At 44.5% G+C, this 19,497-nt stretch overlaps 1 protein-coding gene across 2 annotated transcripts in view; it reads left to right on the plus strand.

Moving 5' to 3' along the window:
* The window catches only part of LOC110496032 (RNA binding motif, single stranded interacting protein), a 238,710-nt gene that overhangs the window by 87,551 nt on the left and 131,662 nt on the right, over positions 1 to 19,497 (plus strand). For both annotated transcript variants that reach the window (XM_036952519.1, XM_036952520.1), the window contains one exon: positions 1,856 to 1,947. In XM_036952519.1, the coding sequence (XP_036808414.1) occupies positions 1,856 to 1,947 (92 nt within the window). The remainder of the gene's footprint in view (positions 1 to 1,855; positions 1,948 to 19,497) is intronic.

The following is a 19,497-nucleotide window of genomic DNA, read 5'->3' on the forward strand; positions in this document are numbered from 1 at the left end:
CGAGGGAACGAATGAAGGCTCTGGTACGATGCCGTCAACCTTTGAGAGGTTTGTTGCCGGACAGAGAATTAAGAGCACCTCGAAGTGAAATGGCTGTTGTTGGCTGTGTGAGGAGCGTGATGGCCAACGTCAGCCTCTTCAAATATCAAGGGGCTGAAGGGTTTTCCGTTTTGAGGGGGATTCCTTGTGTTAGAAGGAAAAAAACAATTGGAATGTTGGTGAATACTTTATCTGTCATTGTTGTGATTATTTTAGTTTTGTTGGAAAATGAGCTTAAAACATTTACTATAGAATACAGCTTTGTAAAATGTAGCCTAGGACTATAAAACACACTATATATTCAACATTGTATAATGTAGCCTAGGACTATAAAATACAGGTGTATATTCAGCATTGTATCCTCTTAAGGATCCAACCCATTTTTTTCCAATGACATACCCAAATCTAACTGGCTGTAGCTCAGGACCTGAATCAAGGATATGCATATTCTTGATACCATTTGAAAGGAAACACTTTGAAGTTTGTGGAAATGTGAAAATAATGTAGGAGAAAACAACACATTCGATCTGGTAAAAGATAATACAAAGAAAAAAAACATAATGTACCATCACCTTTGAAATGCAAGAGAAAGGCCATAATGTATTATTCCAGCCCAGGCGCAATATAGATTTTGGCCACTATGGCAGCAGTGCATGTGCAAAGTTGTAGACTGATCCAATGAACCATTGCATAGCTCTTCAAAATGTTGTATCAAGACTGCCCAAATGTGCCTAATTGGTTTATTAATACATTTTCAAGTTCATAATTGTACACTCTCCTCAAACAATAGCATGGTATTATTTCACTGGGGAAATAAATTGGGGAACATTTTCTAGCAGAAGATAAAGTTTGAGAACAAATGCAATTCCCCAGTGAATTGGACAGTGCAGTAAGATTATCGAAAATGTAAACTTTCTGCCCATGTCAGATATGTCTATGTCCTGGGATTTTTGTTTGTTATTTAGAACCTCAAGCTAATCACGTTAGCCTACGTTAGCTCAACCAGGGGGGGGGGGGGGGCTAGGATGATAAAGTACGGGTGTATATTCAGCATAGCATTGTAGAATGTAGCCCACACTGAGTATACCAAATATTAGTCGGGACATGGACTCTACAAGGCGTCAAAAGCGCTCCACAGGGATGCTGGCCCATGTTGACTCCAATGCTTCCAACAGTTGTGTCAAATTGGCTGGATGTGCTTTGGGTTGTGGACCATTCTTGATAGACACAGGTTCTGTTGAGCATGAAAAACCCATCAGCGTTGCAGTTCTTGACACAAACGGTGCGCCTGGCACCTACTACCGTACCCCGTTCAAAGGTACTTGTCTTGCTCGTTCAACCTCTGAATGGCACACATACATAATCCATGTCTCAATTGACTCATGGCTTAAAAAATGTGTATTTAACCCGTCCCCCCTTCATCTACACTGATTGAAGTGGATTTCACCAATAACATCAATAAGGGATCATATCTTTCACCTGGATTCACCTGGTCAGTCTATGTCATGGAAAGAGCAGATGTTCTTAATGTTTGGTGTACTCAGTGTATACTCAGCATTGTATAATGTAGCTTAGGACTATAAAATACATTGGCTTGAGTTTGTTATGGCTAATTAGCATTCCTAAGCATCCTCATATGAACGTCAGAGCCGCTAACTATCAAGCCATGTAGTGCTCACAAGATATGAAAACTGGCAGCCTCTGTTGTCATATTACCCACCTATTACTGCTACAATTACCAAGCCCTGTCATTCTCTCTCTTCGTCTCACTCCACCTGAATTTTTCATCATTCTCTCCTTCTCTCTTTCTCTTCAGGATATGGCTTCGTGGACTTTGATAGCCCAGCTGCAGCACAAAAGGCGGTGTCGTCTCTCAAAGCCACCGGGGTGCAGGCTCAAATGGCTAAGGTAAGAACTGTTAGCACGTTAGCATCGTTGCTCAGTAGGCTAATATGAGACAGGCTCAAATGGCTAAGGTAAGAACTGTTAGCACGTTATATAAGACAGGCTCAAATAGCTAAAGTAAGAATTGTTAGCACGTTAGCATCGTTGCTCAGTAGGCTAATATAAGACAGGCTCAAATAGCTAAAGTAAGAACTGTTAGCACGTTAGCATCGTTGCTCAGTAGGCTAATATAAGACAGGCTCAAATGGCTAAGGTAAGAACTGTTAGCACGTTAGCATCATTGCTCTATAGGCTAATATAAGGCAGGCTCAAATGGCTAAAGTAAGAACTGTTAGCACGTTAGCATCGTTGCTCTATAGGCTAATATAAGACAGGCTCAAATGGCTAAGGTAAGAACTGTTAGCACGTTAGCATCGTTGCTCAGTAGGCTAATATAAGACAGGCTCAAATGGCTAAGGTAAGAACTGTTAGCACGTTAGCATCGTTGCTCTATAGGCTAATATAAGACAGGCTCAAATAGCTAAAGTAAGAACTGTTAGCACGTTAGCATCGTTGCTCAGTAGGCTAATATAAGACAGGCTCAAATGGCTAAGGTAAGAACTGTTAGCACGTTAGCATCATTGCTCTATAGGCTAATATAAGGCAGGCTCAAATGGCTAAAGTAAGAACTGTTAGCACGTTAGCATCGTTGCTCTATAGGCTAATATAAGACAGGCTCAAATGGCTAAGGTAAGAACTGTTAGCACGTTAGCATCGTTGCTCAGTAGGCTAATATAAGACAGGCTCAAATGGCTAAGGTAAGAACTGTTAGCACGTTAGCATCGTTGCTCTATAGGCTAATATAAGACAGGCTCAAATAGCCAAGGTAAGGAGCTGTTAGAATGTTAGCGTCCTTCGATGACTTACACCCATTGTATACACTACAATATACAAATATTTAAAGTTGCATGGTCTTGGAGAGAATCCCCAGACCCCTATCCAGATACAGACCGTGGTGTGGTAATGTGTGTGAGATGGTGGGAGGCCACTCTAGCCTGCAGAAGGGGAGTTTAAATATGTTTTATGTTTCCAATGGCTCTGTCTCCCATCTCTTCCCTAACTACTACACAGTGTATGACGGGCAGGGCTGTGGCCATATACAGTTCAGCACCATTATGTGTGTTTGTGTGTGTGTGTGTGTGTGCGTGCGTGCGCGTCTGCGTGCGTGTGTACATGCTTTCTCCTGCTGCTGGTGCCCTGTGGTGGACACTGTGTCAATTAGACTGTGCTCTGGTTGTAGTGCGCATAGCCGCCTGTCAGGTGCTCTTTGATATGATTGTGTGAAAGTGGAAGCAGATGAGAGGAGCTGGAACATGAGAGACCCCAGTGAGCTCCACAGCTTGAGACAGTAAATACCATACCATAAGGCCAGCTAGCTAGAGGCTTAATTGAACATTTAAATCAGACTTTTCACTTGTACTGATGCTGCTGGCATTGGTGCTGACTAGAACTGTGGTGAGGATGAGGAGGAAGATGAGAGAGATATTTCCATTTTTATTCACAATTCCAATAATGATGATGGTCAGGATGACGATGCCAGAAATTATGATGAAGATTATACCCCCGTTATTGTGGTGGAAAATAATGGGAGCAGCTAGGAGAGATGATATCCTGCTAGGTGCTCGAGTATGCCATCTCTCAAATGCACAATTTACCCATTTCCTCTCTTCACAAAATGTCTGTCCTTCCTCTAATATTTATAAGAGGCCACACACAGAGAATAGAGATTAGGGTCTATGGTCTTTCCCAATTTAATTGAAAGCCTTTTCTTTGTATTGCTTTCTTTTGTCAATCAACATTCCCAGCTGACCTTTTAAACAGTGTTTTGTGGGTAGTGGGAGGGGGTTTCCCCCCACATGACTTTACTCCTGTCTTTTTATCCTACGTCTGAGAGACATTAAGGGGTCCTTTGCTTTTTATTGACTCTCTCTGTATCTCTGTCTACTCACTCGCTCTTCTACTTGCGCTCTATCTCTCGCTAGTTGTCTCTTTCCCACACAAACACATAGCCACATACACGCCTAAACACATTCCTGTCTACCATGTGTTCGCCTGCCATACATTCAACGAGCGCAATTTAGTCCCATCCATAATTAACGTTGCCTATCTGTAGCTGTGACTTTGAAACATCTACCGGTTCCCCCAGAGGCATCAAACAGGAACCCAGGTGAGCATCACCATCACATCCTGCAGGTGTAAATCACTGTGGCGACGGCTGCCACCCCGATGACTGAACACGGTCATGCTGGGGCTCGTTCTTATCATTCTCCCCTTCCCAAGGCTCCGTTTTGTCACGTGGATCTCCCGCGACAAAGTCATAAACGGAACTGCGAATCAGAGCCGGAGGCTTTGAGCTCATGAAATAAAACCGTCCGAGTAATCAAACCCCTCCTTCTTTTCGCCGCAGTGCCATTAAAAGGCTTTTATTAAGGGGCCTTATTTTAAACACAGCTGCGAGGGAGGGAAGAGGAGAGAAGAGAAGGGAAGAGAAATGGTTCTGTATTTCCTCTTCCTCCTCCTTCCTTTGTCTGGATGTCCCCCTCGGAATTGGTAATACCAAGGAAACATTGGTCTCCTTTTATTTCCTCCTCCCCGGTGGCGACTGTGACAGCATGAGGGAGGATGAGAACCATAATGAAGGTACCTGACGGACACTTCCTTGTGGCTCCCTCGCTGTCAGTCACCAACAAAGAAGCAGCTTGGGCGAGAGTATGTGTGTGTGCGTGCGCCTGTGTGTTCATCAGTGGGGTGGGGTGGGGGAGGGAGGGGCCCTCACACCTTGCTGAAGACTTCATCCGCCGTGTCACTGTGTGCGGAACGCTTTTTCTCCCTGCGTGAAGACAGATGCTAAAAAGAGACACAGGGATAACAAGTAAACGGTCCGTGTCTCCCATCGCCGATGCAAACCTGTCAAAGAGCTCTCCTCCTCAACTCCCCGCAGGCTGCCATTTTCCCCTTGAGCCAATCACACTGAATTATGGGGTGAGAGCCCTCGATTGTGGTGTCAGTGTCGGAGAAGCAATTCCACCTGACAGCTGCTAGCTCTCAGACAACAACCCAGTCTTTATGCAAATCATCTCCCTACCTTTGTCGTTGTTTGTCTTATGGTTGCCGCAATGAAAACAAAGCTCTCCCTTTCTCTCTGTCTCTCTCTTTCTTTCCCTCACCAGCCCAGATTAGCCACAGGATCCCCAACATCACACGGACACACTACACACTCCCTTGAATTAATATATATTTAGATTCACCCTGTATTCAACCTAAATTCACTGCCTGCAGAGCTAACATTGCCATGTTTATTCTCCAGTAATAGCAGAGGCCCAAAATGAGAGCCTATGGTTCATTTGGATGTGGAGGGTTATTAAGGTTGTTATTGACATGTAACATTCAGGAACAGGTTTACCCTCTCTACCTCTGGGCTGTTTACCCTTTCTGACTCCACTTGCCCTTCACTTCCTGTCCACATTAGAGTGAGGGGGGAAATACGCCAAAAACGCCATTAGAGCGCCTCCGTGAAATGAATCCCAAACGTTTAGGCAACGCTCAGCTCCGGCCCATCAGGCAGCCGTCTCTGTTCGCCATTCGGGCATTTAATGGCCCATGGAGTTGTTACGGTAATGTTTGGGCCTCGGTCAGGGCAAAAGCCCACTGCACGTAGAATAACGGAGATTGACGTTCCTATCTCTCAGGGGAAATTTCCTGTCAATATTGCATTTATATTCATACAAACAGCGAGGAAGCTCCCTGTGGGTGGTCTGGGCAGTCAGCGGTGGTATGATTTTCATTATTACCCTATTATCCTTTAAGGGTGACTTCTTTGACACAGTTCCTGCACTGACGCCCCTTTACAGTTCAACGAGACGAAGGGTGACCTCTGGACTCCAATCAAACGGATGGCTGACGCCATTGTTGCTGTGGCTGAGAATTGCTGGGCTAGCTTAATATAGCTGCGCTGCACCTTAGGCTGAGGTCAACTTTGGCTTCTTTTCAGGCTGTGGGAATCTATTCAGAAAGAAAAGATAATTGGGGGGCTAGAGGATACCGGTGCAGACTCAGCAGCCGGGTTGTGTTATCCCAGTTCAGCAAGACATTGCGAGCTGTGTGAGAGCTGTGTTTTTCATAAAGCATATGGTGTCAGCCAGAAGGTAGTAATGATCAACACATTTCCAGGCTTAGTGTGGTTGCCATCGAGACCGGGGTTGTCGTAGAGATTATGGTGTTGCCTAGTACAGCCGTTTTCCAGGGCCTCCTCTCCAATATTTGTCTGGCTGTCTTTGAATACACTGTATAGATGTACAAACAACAGCATGTTTTGTGCATACTTCATGCCTCTGTCATGGTGTGTTGTCTTGTCTCCTTATCAACCCGTTCGTCGCCTAGTTGACAGTATGACAGTATCACTGAGCGCACAGGAAGTAAAGTCCCCCTAGGTTCCCCTACACATGTATATTCCTCTCTCTTTCTCTTTCCAAATGTGTAATGCACATGGACGCCGCATGCAGCGGCGCGTCGGCTGCAACGCGCCTCTCGCCCTCCCTCCCCCTACTGATACTTTTGAAGGGCAAAGCCAGCGCGAGTGAGACGGACCATCTGACTAGCTCTCAGTCCCGCGCCCCACCATTGGCTCGCACCGTCTCGGCACTCTAATTACGCTTCAATCATCTGGAGGAGCGCGGCATGTGGTAAATTATTTCACCGAGCAGCGTGAAGACATGCAGAGAGAGAGAGAGAGAGAGAGAGAGAGACAGGGAGAAAGAGAAAAAGAGTGAGAGAGGGAGGGGGAGAGGGAGATCTGGCAGAGACAGTGTCACAACAGACAGCCGGCTGCATCCGGAGACAGGCCAGCATTAATGAACAAAGTTACAAACTTATCAGAGGGAGAGAGTGTCTGGTCTGCCACCCTCCCTCTAGGGGAGAGAGAGTCACAGCAACTTTTAATGGACATTGACACACATCGCCATCCCAATACTGTTAGCACAAAGCGACTTTGAACTGGTACGGGATTTCTGTTAGAGTGTCTGTCATTATACAATCCTGTCTGTTGTTTGAATGGCGCTCAATAGGCAATATGAACGCAGACAGTAACATTCCAATTAAGGTAGAAATTGGGGCTTTATTTGTGAATAGCTCTCTGTTTGGTTACCAAATTGCCTAGCAGTGGCCCTGAGCTCAAATGAGTCCATTTCAAATGAAGCGAAGGCCTTCAGTCTCAATACGCTCGATGCTGCCGTTGCTTCGCTTTGAAGCGAATATAAATAAATATAAATACGGCTTTTCAGACTCAATAATGGCCACAGTGTGCCGTTATTAGAGTCCCTTTGATGTGGCAACTGTGCCAAGTCGCTCCCTGTCTCCCTCAATTGATCTGCGTCCGTTAACAGGCCGAGGGAGAGCCTTTTCAAAGGACCCTGATTCCACCATCACAGATAGATAGATAGCCAGGTGAAGGAGCGCGTTGCACTAGTTTACCCATTTGGTCAGCGAAAGAACAGTTATGCCCAGAACATGTCTTACTTTGAAGCCATGCAGGGCAAAGCTGGATAGTGTTGAAAATCTGTGTATTTTCGGCTATGACTTCATGGCGTTAGCAGTTCTACCTACAGTGTAGAGGCCTAATCTGTAGATTCCACGTCTATATCGTGGAACAGCAACGCACTTAGCAACATAAGTTGCTTATGTCTGACAAAATGGCTTACGACATGGGCTCTCTCTTTCCCTGATTACCTGTCACACACACACACACACACACACACACACACACACACACACACACGCACACACGCACACACGTGTGTTTGTTTCTTTGGTGGAATATGTTGTGGGCTTGCAGTAGAGAGCTCTAAGCTCTCCCATCCCTTCCTTCCTTCCGTGCGAACCACTGATTCAGCCACCCCATTTCAATTTGTCTTCATCAGTCATACCAATTAACTCTGGGATTAGATTCATCAATGCCAGCAATCTCCGGCCCTCCTCCCTACCCCTCCCTTGTCTCCCCTCTCTGCCATCATGCACGGCCCTGACGACACACATTATAGATTATGTTTAAATCTACGCTCCACTAACAGCTTGCTCATAGACAGTCTTATCACCGGAGGTTTCATGATCCCCAACCGACACTCTTCTTAGTATTCTGTGTGGTTGGTGGACTTTGGCGTATCAACACAATTTTAAAGGTGAGGAGAGACTTCTTGACCATGCAGGGCAGACCAGCTCTTCTTTCTCTGTGTTGGTCTTGCCAATCCCCGTTGTCACACCTCTGAGAAACAACTCCAGTTTTGGATCCAAACCTCTCAGATGGTTGCTCTCTCTCTCTTATTTGTTCCTGGCCTGCTATGGTGAGATTCTTTCTCTCTCTCTTCTCCCATCAGCTATCGGCCATGGCACAATCTCTCTCTCTCTCTCACTCTGACCATGCTTAGAATAAGGCCTTGTAATGCTTGTTAATGCTTTGTAACTTAAGTTGATTCCTTGTATGTGAATCAGTTCATTTGACCAAGTAATTAAATACACTTCTACTTAGAATTCCATTCTCAGACATTTCTTCCTTGCCTATTACTGTAACTCAACCATAGTCTTCTGCATATTGCTATTTATATTATGGAATAGCAGATAAAGATCATTCATTCAATGGGCTAATTACTTAGTCTGACTACGATTCGCATGTGAGGTATTTATAATATCATGTATGCTGTATATACACACGTCAAATATGACTGTCTACGACAGTATTTTCTTATCACTTCACTGTGGTGGACGCCTTCTATTCCGTCGTTTCCGCAACATTTAAAGGAGATGACCCCTTGACCATGTATTTTTCAGGGGTGATTTCTCTGCCATCATTTTCCTTTACCTATCATCCTTCACGAGGCATGAGAGGGCAATTTCCCCTGACAGCCTGGAAACTGAACTGTGAGTTTCCCCTCCGGCCGAACCAGCAGGAAAAGACCACTAGTTCCAACCTTAACCATGCAGTGAAGTAGGAGCTATATTAAATCTAAGGGACTTCAAATCACATTGAATGACGAGCCTGTCCCTGCCATTCTCCTACCAATGAAACAGTTTATTTTCACATTCACACACACAGGGCATATCCAATAAACGAAATAAGCCACATCATGCAATTTTGTTCATAGCACTATGCTATCATAATGTATGCATTTAGCCTGCGTACAATTAGATGGGGAGAATAAGATAGAATTTATGCGTGAAGGAACATTGCTAGGGGTAATTCATGCACATCTGTATGTAGGTTTGGCTTTCTAAACACACATTAATCCACCGCCTCACAACGGCCTTACTGTGTAACGCACACACAGTAGCGAACGAAAGCACCACCAGCCAGGCTATCTTTAATTCACTAGAAACTGTAACACGATTAAGGTACCCTCCCACCGTAGCAGAGTTACATATTCGGGGCTTAGAGCTCCAGTCTGTGTGAGTTTACATTTCTACCACACTAAGAAGGTCTTGCAACGTAATTAAGAGTTAGCGCTGCTGTACAGTCTGTTAGGATTTCGACTGGCCGCCGATGGTAACAAACAAATAGGGTCGATCGTGTTGTGTGCTTGGTCATTAACAACAGACTAATCACGCAGGAGCTTGGAGTGAGGCTCGCGGTCGGGTTTGTCTTTTCTCATCCCGTTTCTGGCTGTCGCTGGCTTGCCACTATGTCTGTCTGTCTGTCTCTGTCTGTCTGTCTGTCTGTCTGTCTGTCTGTCTGTTTCTTTTTGGCCATCTGTCCCCCCCTACCATCACCATCACCATCACCATCTCTCTCTCTCTCTCTCTCTATCTCTCTCGTTCTCTCTCTGCAGGCCCCTAATGAATTGTGCAGGCATGCCATGTTAAATTACACTGACAGTTTCCATTTCCAGTAACTTCAATCATATTGGTGAGGGGCTGTACTGTAGGAAGACTCTGAGACAGAGCAGCACAGAGCTTTGGCCATGTCAAAAGGCCCACGCATCAGCCAGGGCCTGCCTAGTGACTGTTGATGGATGGGGAACTGTGACACCCATGTCTCTTATTCAGACTAATGAGGGAGAGAGAACTGGGAAAGTAGTGGGCTCTGGCTCTCTGGCTTTGGCACTGCAGTTGTTTTCCCTCCATCTGAATGTCACTGTGTGTGGCGGTCTGTCTGTCCAATCTCTGATCTCTGAGTGGGGAGGTAAAAGGTCAACAACAACAAAAAAGAATAGAGAAATGAATGTCAAATTTGCATCTTCAGGATGGAATTAGCCTTCAAATTTTTGTCTCACTGGAGGGGGCGGAGGGGATAAGGAAAACGTGAGGGAGTCACTCTACTCTCTCAGGTCCCCCAAGTCAAGGTCGACCAAGAAACCAGACTCACCCAGGAGCTGCCCTTAATGACCTTCTGTCCCATTAGACGCACCTCGGCTGACTCCTTGTTATTGAACAGGGAAGGTTATGTGTCTGTGTGTGTGTGTGCCAGTGGAGGCTGCTGAGGGGAGGACGGCTCGTAATAATGGCTGGAACGGAGTAAATGGATTGGCATCAAACACATGGAAACCATTGGTTTTATATATTTGATACCGTCTTCTTAATTCCGTTCCAGCCACTACCACGAGCTCGTCCTCCCAATTAAGGTCCCACCAACCAACCTCCTGTGGTGCTTATTAGCATGAGTGTGTACATACGTGTGTGTGATGAGGGGGGGGATTAGCACCCTCAGCGGGGTGATTCTTCCGCGCCACATTTCGCCGTCCGTGGTGGTTTACATAACATACTGTACGTCAGCACATCCCCCGAGGCTGTTAACCTTGAGCCCTGTGTGGATCTGGATGGATGATGCATGTTTTGCTGTATGCGCTTGTGAAATCCTTGTGTATTTTCAACTTTAAAAAAAACATTTTTTTTGGGGACATAGCCTTTGTGTTCATTTACATTTATTTGTTTCAATGAGATGGTGACAACAACAAAAAAATCCATTCACATGACATAAAATCTGCGATATGTGTGCTGTGTCTGCTGTTCTCATGTGTTCTCTCCGTCTCTGCATTGTGTCAATATTTGCATTGTTGTATGTCTCATTAGCTTCTAGCTTCCTGTACTAAGTGTTCTCCTCCTATATCGTGTTTATTGTGTCTGTTCGGTCTGTGTGCTATTTTTGTGTTGCGTCTGTGCTTTGCCACTGTTAACACGGCATTGTCTTTGTACTTTTGCAATGTTCTCTTAGTGTTATCTCTTTGTTGTCCGTGTGTTATCGCCTTGCAAACGAGGCAATGGCTTTGTGTTGCAACATCTACTAAAATCTTAATGCTATGTTCATTTTATCTTTGAGTTAGAATTGTCTTTACAGTAGCTGTAGTGTTATCCTCTCCTCAGGGTTGTCTTCATATTTTGTATTTGTAGTTTTGATGTTGTCATTATATCGTTTCGTAGTTGTGTGTGATTCCTCCAGTGTTTCTGTGTTGCGTGTTTGTCACGATCCTCCGTGTTTTTGTGTTTACACAGGCTGCATGTCTGTGTTGTCCCTGTGTTGTTATGTTTGGTGCAGAGCAGACCTGATTGAAACCAGATGGCTAGTCTTTGGGCGTCTGGCAACTGAAGAAGTGATGAAGAAAACGGTAGACAAGACAAGAGAGAAAACCAGACAGGCCATCAACTACAGGGAATGAGAGAGTGGGAGAGGGAGAGAGACAAAGATAGAGAGACAGATGTATGCACAAGGAGCATCCTCTCTGGCTTTCTCTGTCTGCTGGGATGTGACGTTCATATAGATGCCTCCTGCGATAACTGATGGAAGAACATGCTAACTTTCAAATGTATTACGAAGTTATCTGTCAAAAAGTATCACGTCTTTAGATTCCATGTTGTGTAATCTGACGCTAAACCGTTAATTATTTCAGGCTGTTTGTGCCTCGTACAGCGGTTAATCCTCTTTTTCTTCCTAGCCAGTCTGACAGCAATGTTTACATCTGCTTTTCAAATAATATACATTTACTTAACATGATATTCAAACAGGAAATCCTAAGGCCTTGACATTGCTTCTGCTAGTTCGTTGTGCGAGCAAATCAGTTTGCAAGATTGAGTATGAATTGTACAGTGCATTCGCCAAACGGCCTTGTCAAGACCCATCAGAGGAAGTTCAGGGTACTTTTGTGTTTCGCGAGTACTGGATAGCCTGGGCCTGTTGAAGGTGTGCTTCTCCAGGACTGTTAGAAGAGAAGAAAGATTCAAGGAGCAGTCTTCCAAGCCAATCCAGGGATGTTTCCTGACCGACGTTCCCTAGAAGAAAGATTCAAGGAGCGGTCTTCCAAGCCAATCCAGGGATGTTTCCTGACCGACGTTCCCTAGAAGAAAGAGTCAAGGAGCGGTCTTCCAAGCCAATCCAGGGATGTTTCCTGACCGACGTTCCCCAGAAGAAAGATTCAAGGAGCAGTCTTCCAAGCCAATCCAGGGATGTTTCCTGACCGACGTTCCCTAGAAGAAAGATTCAAGGAGCAGTCTTCCAAGCCAATCCAGGGATGTTGCCTGACCGACGTTCCCTAGAAGAAAGAGTCAAGGAGCGGTCTTCCAAGCCAATCCAGGGATGTTGCCTGACCGACGTTCCCTAGAAGAAAGATTCAAGGAGCAGTCTTCCAAGCCAATCCAGGGATGTTGCCTGACCGACGTTCCCCAGAAGAAAGATTCAAGGAGCGGTCTTCCAAGCCAATCCAGGGATGTTGCCTGACCGACGTTCCCTAGAAGAAAGATTTGGAACAGACAGCAGGTTGGGAGCCGTTGCCACCTTGAATAACGATCACTCCCTTTCCACCCTTTGAGCCAGGTTGAGTAAGAATTCAGGGATGCTGCATACAGAGCTCATCTTCTTCATGATGAACACCCCTTCACTACATCACATTATTCCCCATCTGGCCTGGCTCTGCTTGGCTCTACAGGTGCAGCGGGACGGTTCTCCAAGCTGTAATCTTGTTTGATATTCTCCATGACGATAGGCATAAAGTATTCCCTAACAAGCTTTCGCTAAGAGCAAGAACATGGATGATTACAAAAGCAGCGGCAATTGAATGAAAAGGGAACAACTGGAGATGCCGTATGCAAAACTTGGCTTTGTGAGAAATTGCATCTGGATCTGAGCCCTTTTCCTGATAGTGGTTCATCGATCTCCATGGAAACGGTCACACCCTCTCCGATAGCTAGCTGACGGCAAAGTGTTGCCTTGAGGGGGGGGGGGGGGGGGGGGGGGGGGTAGAGCGTGAAAGAGAGAGGGTGGAGTCTGAGAGAACCAGGGGAAGTATAAATGTGCCTCCAATCAAATTATTGGCCAATCAAGTCATAACGTGAGTAATTCAAGGCCTACATCAATGGGGATAATCTCATTGGCTGTGCATTAGGGGCTGAGAGGATGGGGTGGGCGAGGAGGGGGTGGCGTTCTTAGTGGATGCGCTCAGTGGGGGGTCTCAAAGGAAGAGGTTCCTTTGATAGGAGTGGAGAGATATTTTTAACTTTGGATGAGGAAGGGTGGATGGGGGATGGGGGTATAAATAATGCCTCGATCTCTGCCTTTGGCGTATCACTGTAAGACACAGGGTGCAGTAGAATGGTTGATTACGCCCTTGTTGCCATCTGCTCAATTGGTCAATGACAACATTTCTCATGTGTCCAATTACGAAAGAGGATTAGGATCTGTTTGTGTGCTGTCTGGTGGCCCCTGGTCAATTCTGACTCATCCGAGGTACACAGGACATTTTGTCTGTACATAATGGTGTTTTAGTTATGTAGTACTTCAATATACTTCATATTTGCCTTGGTATTACTGCATTTTGCTTTTCTTTTACGGTTGGCTCTCAAATGTTGTCTTTTAATCACAATAGTTCAACATTGTGACCCAGCTGAGCAGATCTTTAGCTCTGTCCACATTGTCAATAACCTATGGGGATCGCTGTAATATACAATGTCACGCATTGTATACATTCCGTGTAGCATTTCCCAGCTGTGAGGTAGTTAACCAGGAGGGTTTACACCTGGGAAATCACAATGGACACACTACTACAACATGCCTGGCGTTTGAGCGTTAGTGGTTCAAACAAAGATTCCCTCTCCAAAGTGAATGTTGGTTTCCGGAGGTTGACACTGGCGTGGAGCGCTAATCAGGCTCCGTTTCAGGGCTTTGGAGGGGGTGGCCCTCCCAGAGAAAAGCCTTGACAGTTTTCCATGCGATTTTGCACGTGCAGGGCTCCTGAACCAGCTCCCCTTGCTCCGCCTCGTGCCCGGGGATCCGCATAGTAGAAACAGCTGCCAGGGGAGCAGCTTGTCCATGGGAGGGAGGGGGAAAAGGGAGCGAGGGTAATCACTTTTGGGAAAATACTGCCTCGCCGCACCCTGCCAAGACTGTGTTTGTGTTGTGGCTTTTCTACTGGAAGCCCATTGCTTTGGCTCTCTGGCTTCTCTGGCTCTGTTGGTGCTAGCACCCCCTCTCTCCAGGGTTAATACAACAATGAGGCTTTTTAGTTGAAAAAGCGGCTCAAGGGTCATAAATGGATAAAAACAGTGGGCGAGAAGAATGATATTGGTGGGCTGTCGTTTATGGCCGTTGTGAGGGCATATGTTAGGGATGTGAGAGGCTGAAAAAAGTTCTGTTAAAGTGTAATATTATGAAATCACGATTGGCTAGGGGAGTAACTCCATTTTTTTTTTTCCTGTGGTATGACCAATACATTTGATCTTTCCCCCATTCCCTGAACCAGATCCACCCCAACTGACTAACTACAGCCTGTGTCACGATCACACAGCTCTGCCTTTGGAACGTGCCCATTATGTTGAGCTATTTTAAAATGCACATACATGTACAGTAGCCAAGACATAATTATGCATAAACTTGCTTGAGTGGAACTGACAGGTTCAGCAGTGTACTGGTTAACATCTTATAAATACCTGCTTCTCTACAACATATAGCTCCGGGTAATAGCGAAAATAACCCTTTCCCGACACAAGATTAAAGCCTCATCAGTGAGTCTTTATTTTGGTTTCACTCTGTAGACATAGTTTTTCCCCCCACACATGCAGACAAAACGGAAACCTTTGAAACCGTACACCATTTCTATTGAATAGCGCCTCATTGTTTGCCAGCCTCTTATCATCTCCCGTCTATTTAGCTTCAAATCTCTATGAACCAGTGTCAGTCATGTGAGACTGGAGTAGTTATGGCTAGCCGGGGGGGGGGGTGAGAGAAGTAAATGAGCGTGAAAGAGGAAGAGAGGGAGCAGTGAGAGGTGCAGGAGCTAGCGGAGGAGGAGAAAGGAAGGAGCTGTACATGTTTGGCGGAGGTATCCAGTGCCTTCAGAAAGTATTCATACCCTTGACTCATTCCATTCCAAATGGATTAAATCAACAACAACAAAAAATCACCCATCTACACAAAATACCACCTATTATGACAAAGTGATAACATGTTTTTAGAAATATTTGAAAAAAGGTATTGAAAATTAAATACAAAAATATCTAATTTACATGAGTATTCACACCCCGGAATCAATACGTTAGAATCACCTTTTAGAGTTAGTCTTTCTGGGTACTTCTTTAAAAGCTTTGCACACCTGGATTGTACAACATTCTTCAAGCTCTGTCAAGTAGTATTTCGCTACACCCACAATAAAACGTATATGTGGCAAATAAAATTGGATTTGATTTGAGTTGGTTGTTGATTATTGTTAGACAGAGATTTTCATGTCTTGCCATTTTCAAGACGATTTAAGTCAAAACTGTAACTAGGCCACTCCGGAACATTCAATGTTGGCTTGGTAAGCAACTCCAGTGTATATTTGGCTTTGTGGAGTAACTACAATGTTGTGATCCATCCTCAATTTTCTCCTATCAATCAAATTTTAAATTAATCAAATTTATTTATAAAGCCCTTTTTTACATCATCCAATGTCACAAAGTGCTATACAGAAACCCAGCCTATCACAGCCATTAAACTCTGTAAAGTCACCATTGGCCTCATTTTAAATTAATCAAATTTATTTATAAAGCCCTTTTTTACATCATCCAATGTCACAAAGTGCTATACAGAAACCCAGCCTATCACAGCCATTAAACTCTGTAAAGTCACCATTGGCCTCAACTTCTCTGAGCAGTTTCCTTCCTCTCCGGCAACTGAGTTAGGAAGAACTCCTGTATCTTTGTAGTGACTGGTTGTTTTGATACACCATCCAAGGTGTACTGAATAACTTCACCATGTCCAAAGAGATATTCATTGTCTGCTTCTTTTTTATAAAAAAAAATCATGTTAAACACTATTATTGCACACAGAGTGAGTCCATGCAACTTATTATGTGACACATTTTTACTCCTGAATTTGTTTAGGTTTGCCATAAAGGTGTTAAGACATTTATTTTCATTTGTTATTCATTTGTAAACATTTCTAAAAACATAATTCCACTTTGACATTATGGGGTATTGTGTGTAGGCCAGTGACACAACATTTCAATGTGATCCATTTCAAATTCAGGCTGCAACACAACAAAATGTGGGAAATGTTAAGGGTTGTGAACACTTTCTGAAGGCACTGTACAAGTGCCCATCAGCCTGTAATGACTGTGTGTTGGAGACCGTTCAGACACTCTAGAACTGCAGGGGAACAGCTTTCACTTCTCCTGACACACACAATATAGACAGAGGGATGAGTCAGAAGCTCCGCCGGCTACTGTCCCCCCTCCTTCTCTCATCCTCTGTCCCTCTCAATTTCCCTCTTCTTCTCTCCTTTCCTCTTCTCAGCCTGCTCTACAAAAGGTATTTTTAATACGTAAGGGCCCTAATCGCCATCACAGCTGTATCTGTCCCTCCTACCGTCTGGCTCTGTGCTTTGTGTTCTCTCTCTCCTCTCTTCCTCTCTCTTCCAGTCTTTTCCTGTCTTCTGTACCGCAAGATCCTACAGAGAAGCCATTCTTTTAGACCTGTCCTCAGGTGTTACTCTCTCTCTTTCTCTCTCTCTGTCTCTTGCTCTCTCGCTCTCTCTCTCCATTCATGATTTATGCCTTGCTGGACACTAAACACCTCATATGATTGCAGTGTGTAGGAATGAGATTGAGTAGGCCTCTGTTACATGGTAAACACATTCAATGGGTCAATTGTATTTGAATAAGCACAGTTGGCTACTTCTTTAAACATTTTTAAAAGCACCATGAATTGTTAAAGCATGTCAATGTGCTCTGGAATCGCTGCACATATACACGCATTAGAGAAATGTGTGACGGGCACTTACAGTTGACGTTTACATACACCTTAGCCAAATACATTTAAACTCCGTTTTTCAATATTCCTGACATTTAATCATAGTAAAAATCCCCTGTCTTAGGTCAGTTTGGATCACCATTTTATTTTAAGAATGTGAAATGTCAGAATAATAGTAGAGAGAATGATTTATTTCAGCTTTTATTTCTTTAATCACATTCCCAGTGGGTCAGAAGTTTACATACATACATACATAATTAGTATTGCCTTTAAATTGTTTAACTTGGGTCAAACGTTTTGGGTAGCCTTCCATAGATGAACGTGGTACCTTCATGCATTTGCATTTGCATTGCTCCCAAGGATGAATCAGACTTGTGGAGGTCTACAATTAGGTCTTGGCTGATTTCTTTTGATTTTCCCATGATGTCAAGCAAAGAGGCACTGAGTTTGAAGGTAGGCCTTGAAATACATCCACAGGTACACCTCCAATTGACTCAAATGATGTCAATTAGCCTATCAGAAGCTTCTAAAGTCATGACATCATTTTCTGGAATTTTCCAAGCTTTTTAAAGGCCCAGTCAACTTAGTGTATGTAAACTTCTGACCCACTGGAATTGTAATACAGTGAATTATAAGTGAAATAATCTGTCTGTAAACAATTGTAGAAAAATGACTTGTGTCATGCACAAAGTAAATGTCCTAACCGACTTGCCAAAACTATAGTCTGTTAACAAGACATTTGTGGAGTGGTTGTTAAACGAGTTTGAATGACTCCAACCTAAGTGTATGTTAACCTCCGAACTCAACTGTACCTCTGTAGACATGTTGTATGTCCTGGGCCCGTATCCACAAAGCCTCTCAGATTGGTGTGCTGATCCGGGATCAGTTTAGCCTTTTAGATCAAAATGGATAAGATTATATGGACAGATCCTAGATCAGCACTCAGAACAGAGAGCTTCACACCTTCTACCAAAGTGTCTGCACAGACGTCAGTAGACTAGTAAGCGGCAATCAATCACACAGCAATCTCTCCCACGGTCCCCTAATAGTTTCCCTCTCACCCTCCATCAGAAACATATGAGGCGGAGTCTCCTCTCCACCGCAGTAATGGATGCAAATGGAGACGTGCTTTGGGGAAACTGGCTGACATTTATGCGTCTGATTAGAGCACGAAGCCCAACACTTTGTAACTGATTGAGGCTACGGGTGGCTCACCTCTCTATCTCCCTCTCTCCCTCTCCCTCCTCATATAGCCTCTCAGAATCACTGCACCTCTCTCTCTCTCCCTCCCCATATAGCCTCTCAGAATCACTGCACCTCTCTGACTCTGACTCACACACACACACACACACACACACACACCGATTTGAATAAGAACATTTTAATGTGGCTGTGGTTGAGTTGAGCGCCCAGACTCCTCCATCCCGGAAGCGAGGCATGGAGGCTTCCATGACAAGATGTTTATCCCACCGCCCGATCCATATAAATGTCCTTGCTCCTATAGACATGGCTCTTAACCTCAACGAACGCGGTTACATGCACACAGTAATGCGATTATTGTGGATAGTCAGGTTAAACTAGTAGTTTGCTTAAAACGTTTACATGCTTTGCAAGAATACCAATTTCCCTAATGATCCTGTTTACATGGACACATCTGAAGTCTGAAGGGACTTTTGACTTTTGATAAATGCAGAAAATAGCCAATCAAAATAAACGTTCTACCACAGTGACCATGGTATTTTTGAGAAGACTATTAGATTCTGAGTTCGGACACATAAAGTTTGTGTGTGAAAGCTATTTATAAGATGCATACTTTCCGTTTTTAACAACTCACTTCACTCGCGTTTAAGATGGAGACTTGCGCTACCGGTGCTGGCACATGCTCAGATCAAATACACCGCTAGAACATCGATTAAGCTGTTAAATTGTCCTAATCATTCGAACGATGGCTCGGAAAACCAGGTGTTTTGTACGCTCACTTTGATCACGCCGATTTAAGACGAGCAGAGTAAGGTGTTTACATGACTAAAGCCATACTCGACCTTCTGCCCGTAATCCGATCAACATCGACTGATTAGTGTGCACGTGAACGTACTCATTGTTTGGTGTCTGAATGACTTCTATAGGTCTAGAGACGGTGTTGTGTCAAGAGTTTCAGAGAGGCAGGGAGTAGGAGAGGAGAGAGGAGAGAAACAAAGCAAACAGTGGAAGGAGGGAGGAAAGGACGGAGAGAAACGAAGGAGGGAGGGATGGAGAGAGGGTAGTGCTGAGTGGTATGTCCTTGTTTTGGTGGGGGAGGGAGAGGAGTAGGGGAAGGTG

The sequence above is a fragment of the Oncorhynchus mykiss genome, chromosome 18 (assembly GCF_013265735.2).
Source record: "Oncorhynchus mykiss isolate Arlee chromosome 18, USDA_OmykA_1.1, whole genome shotgun sequence".
Classification (NCBI taxonomy): Eukaryota; Metazoa; Chordata; class Actinopteri; order Salmoniformes; family Salmonidae; genus Oncorhynchus; species Oncorhynchus mykiss.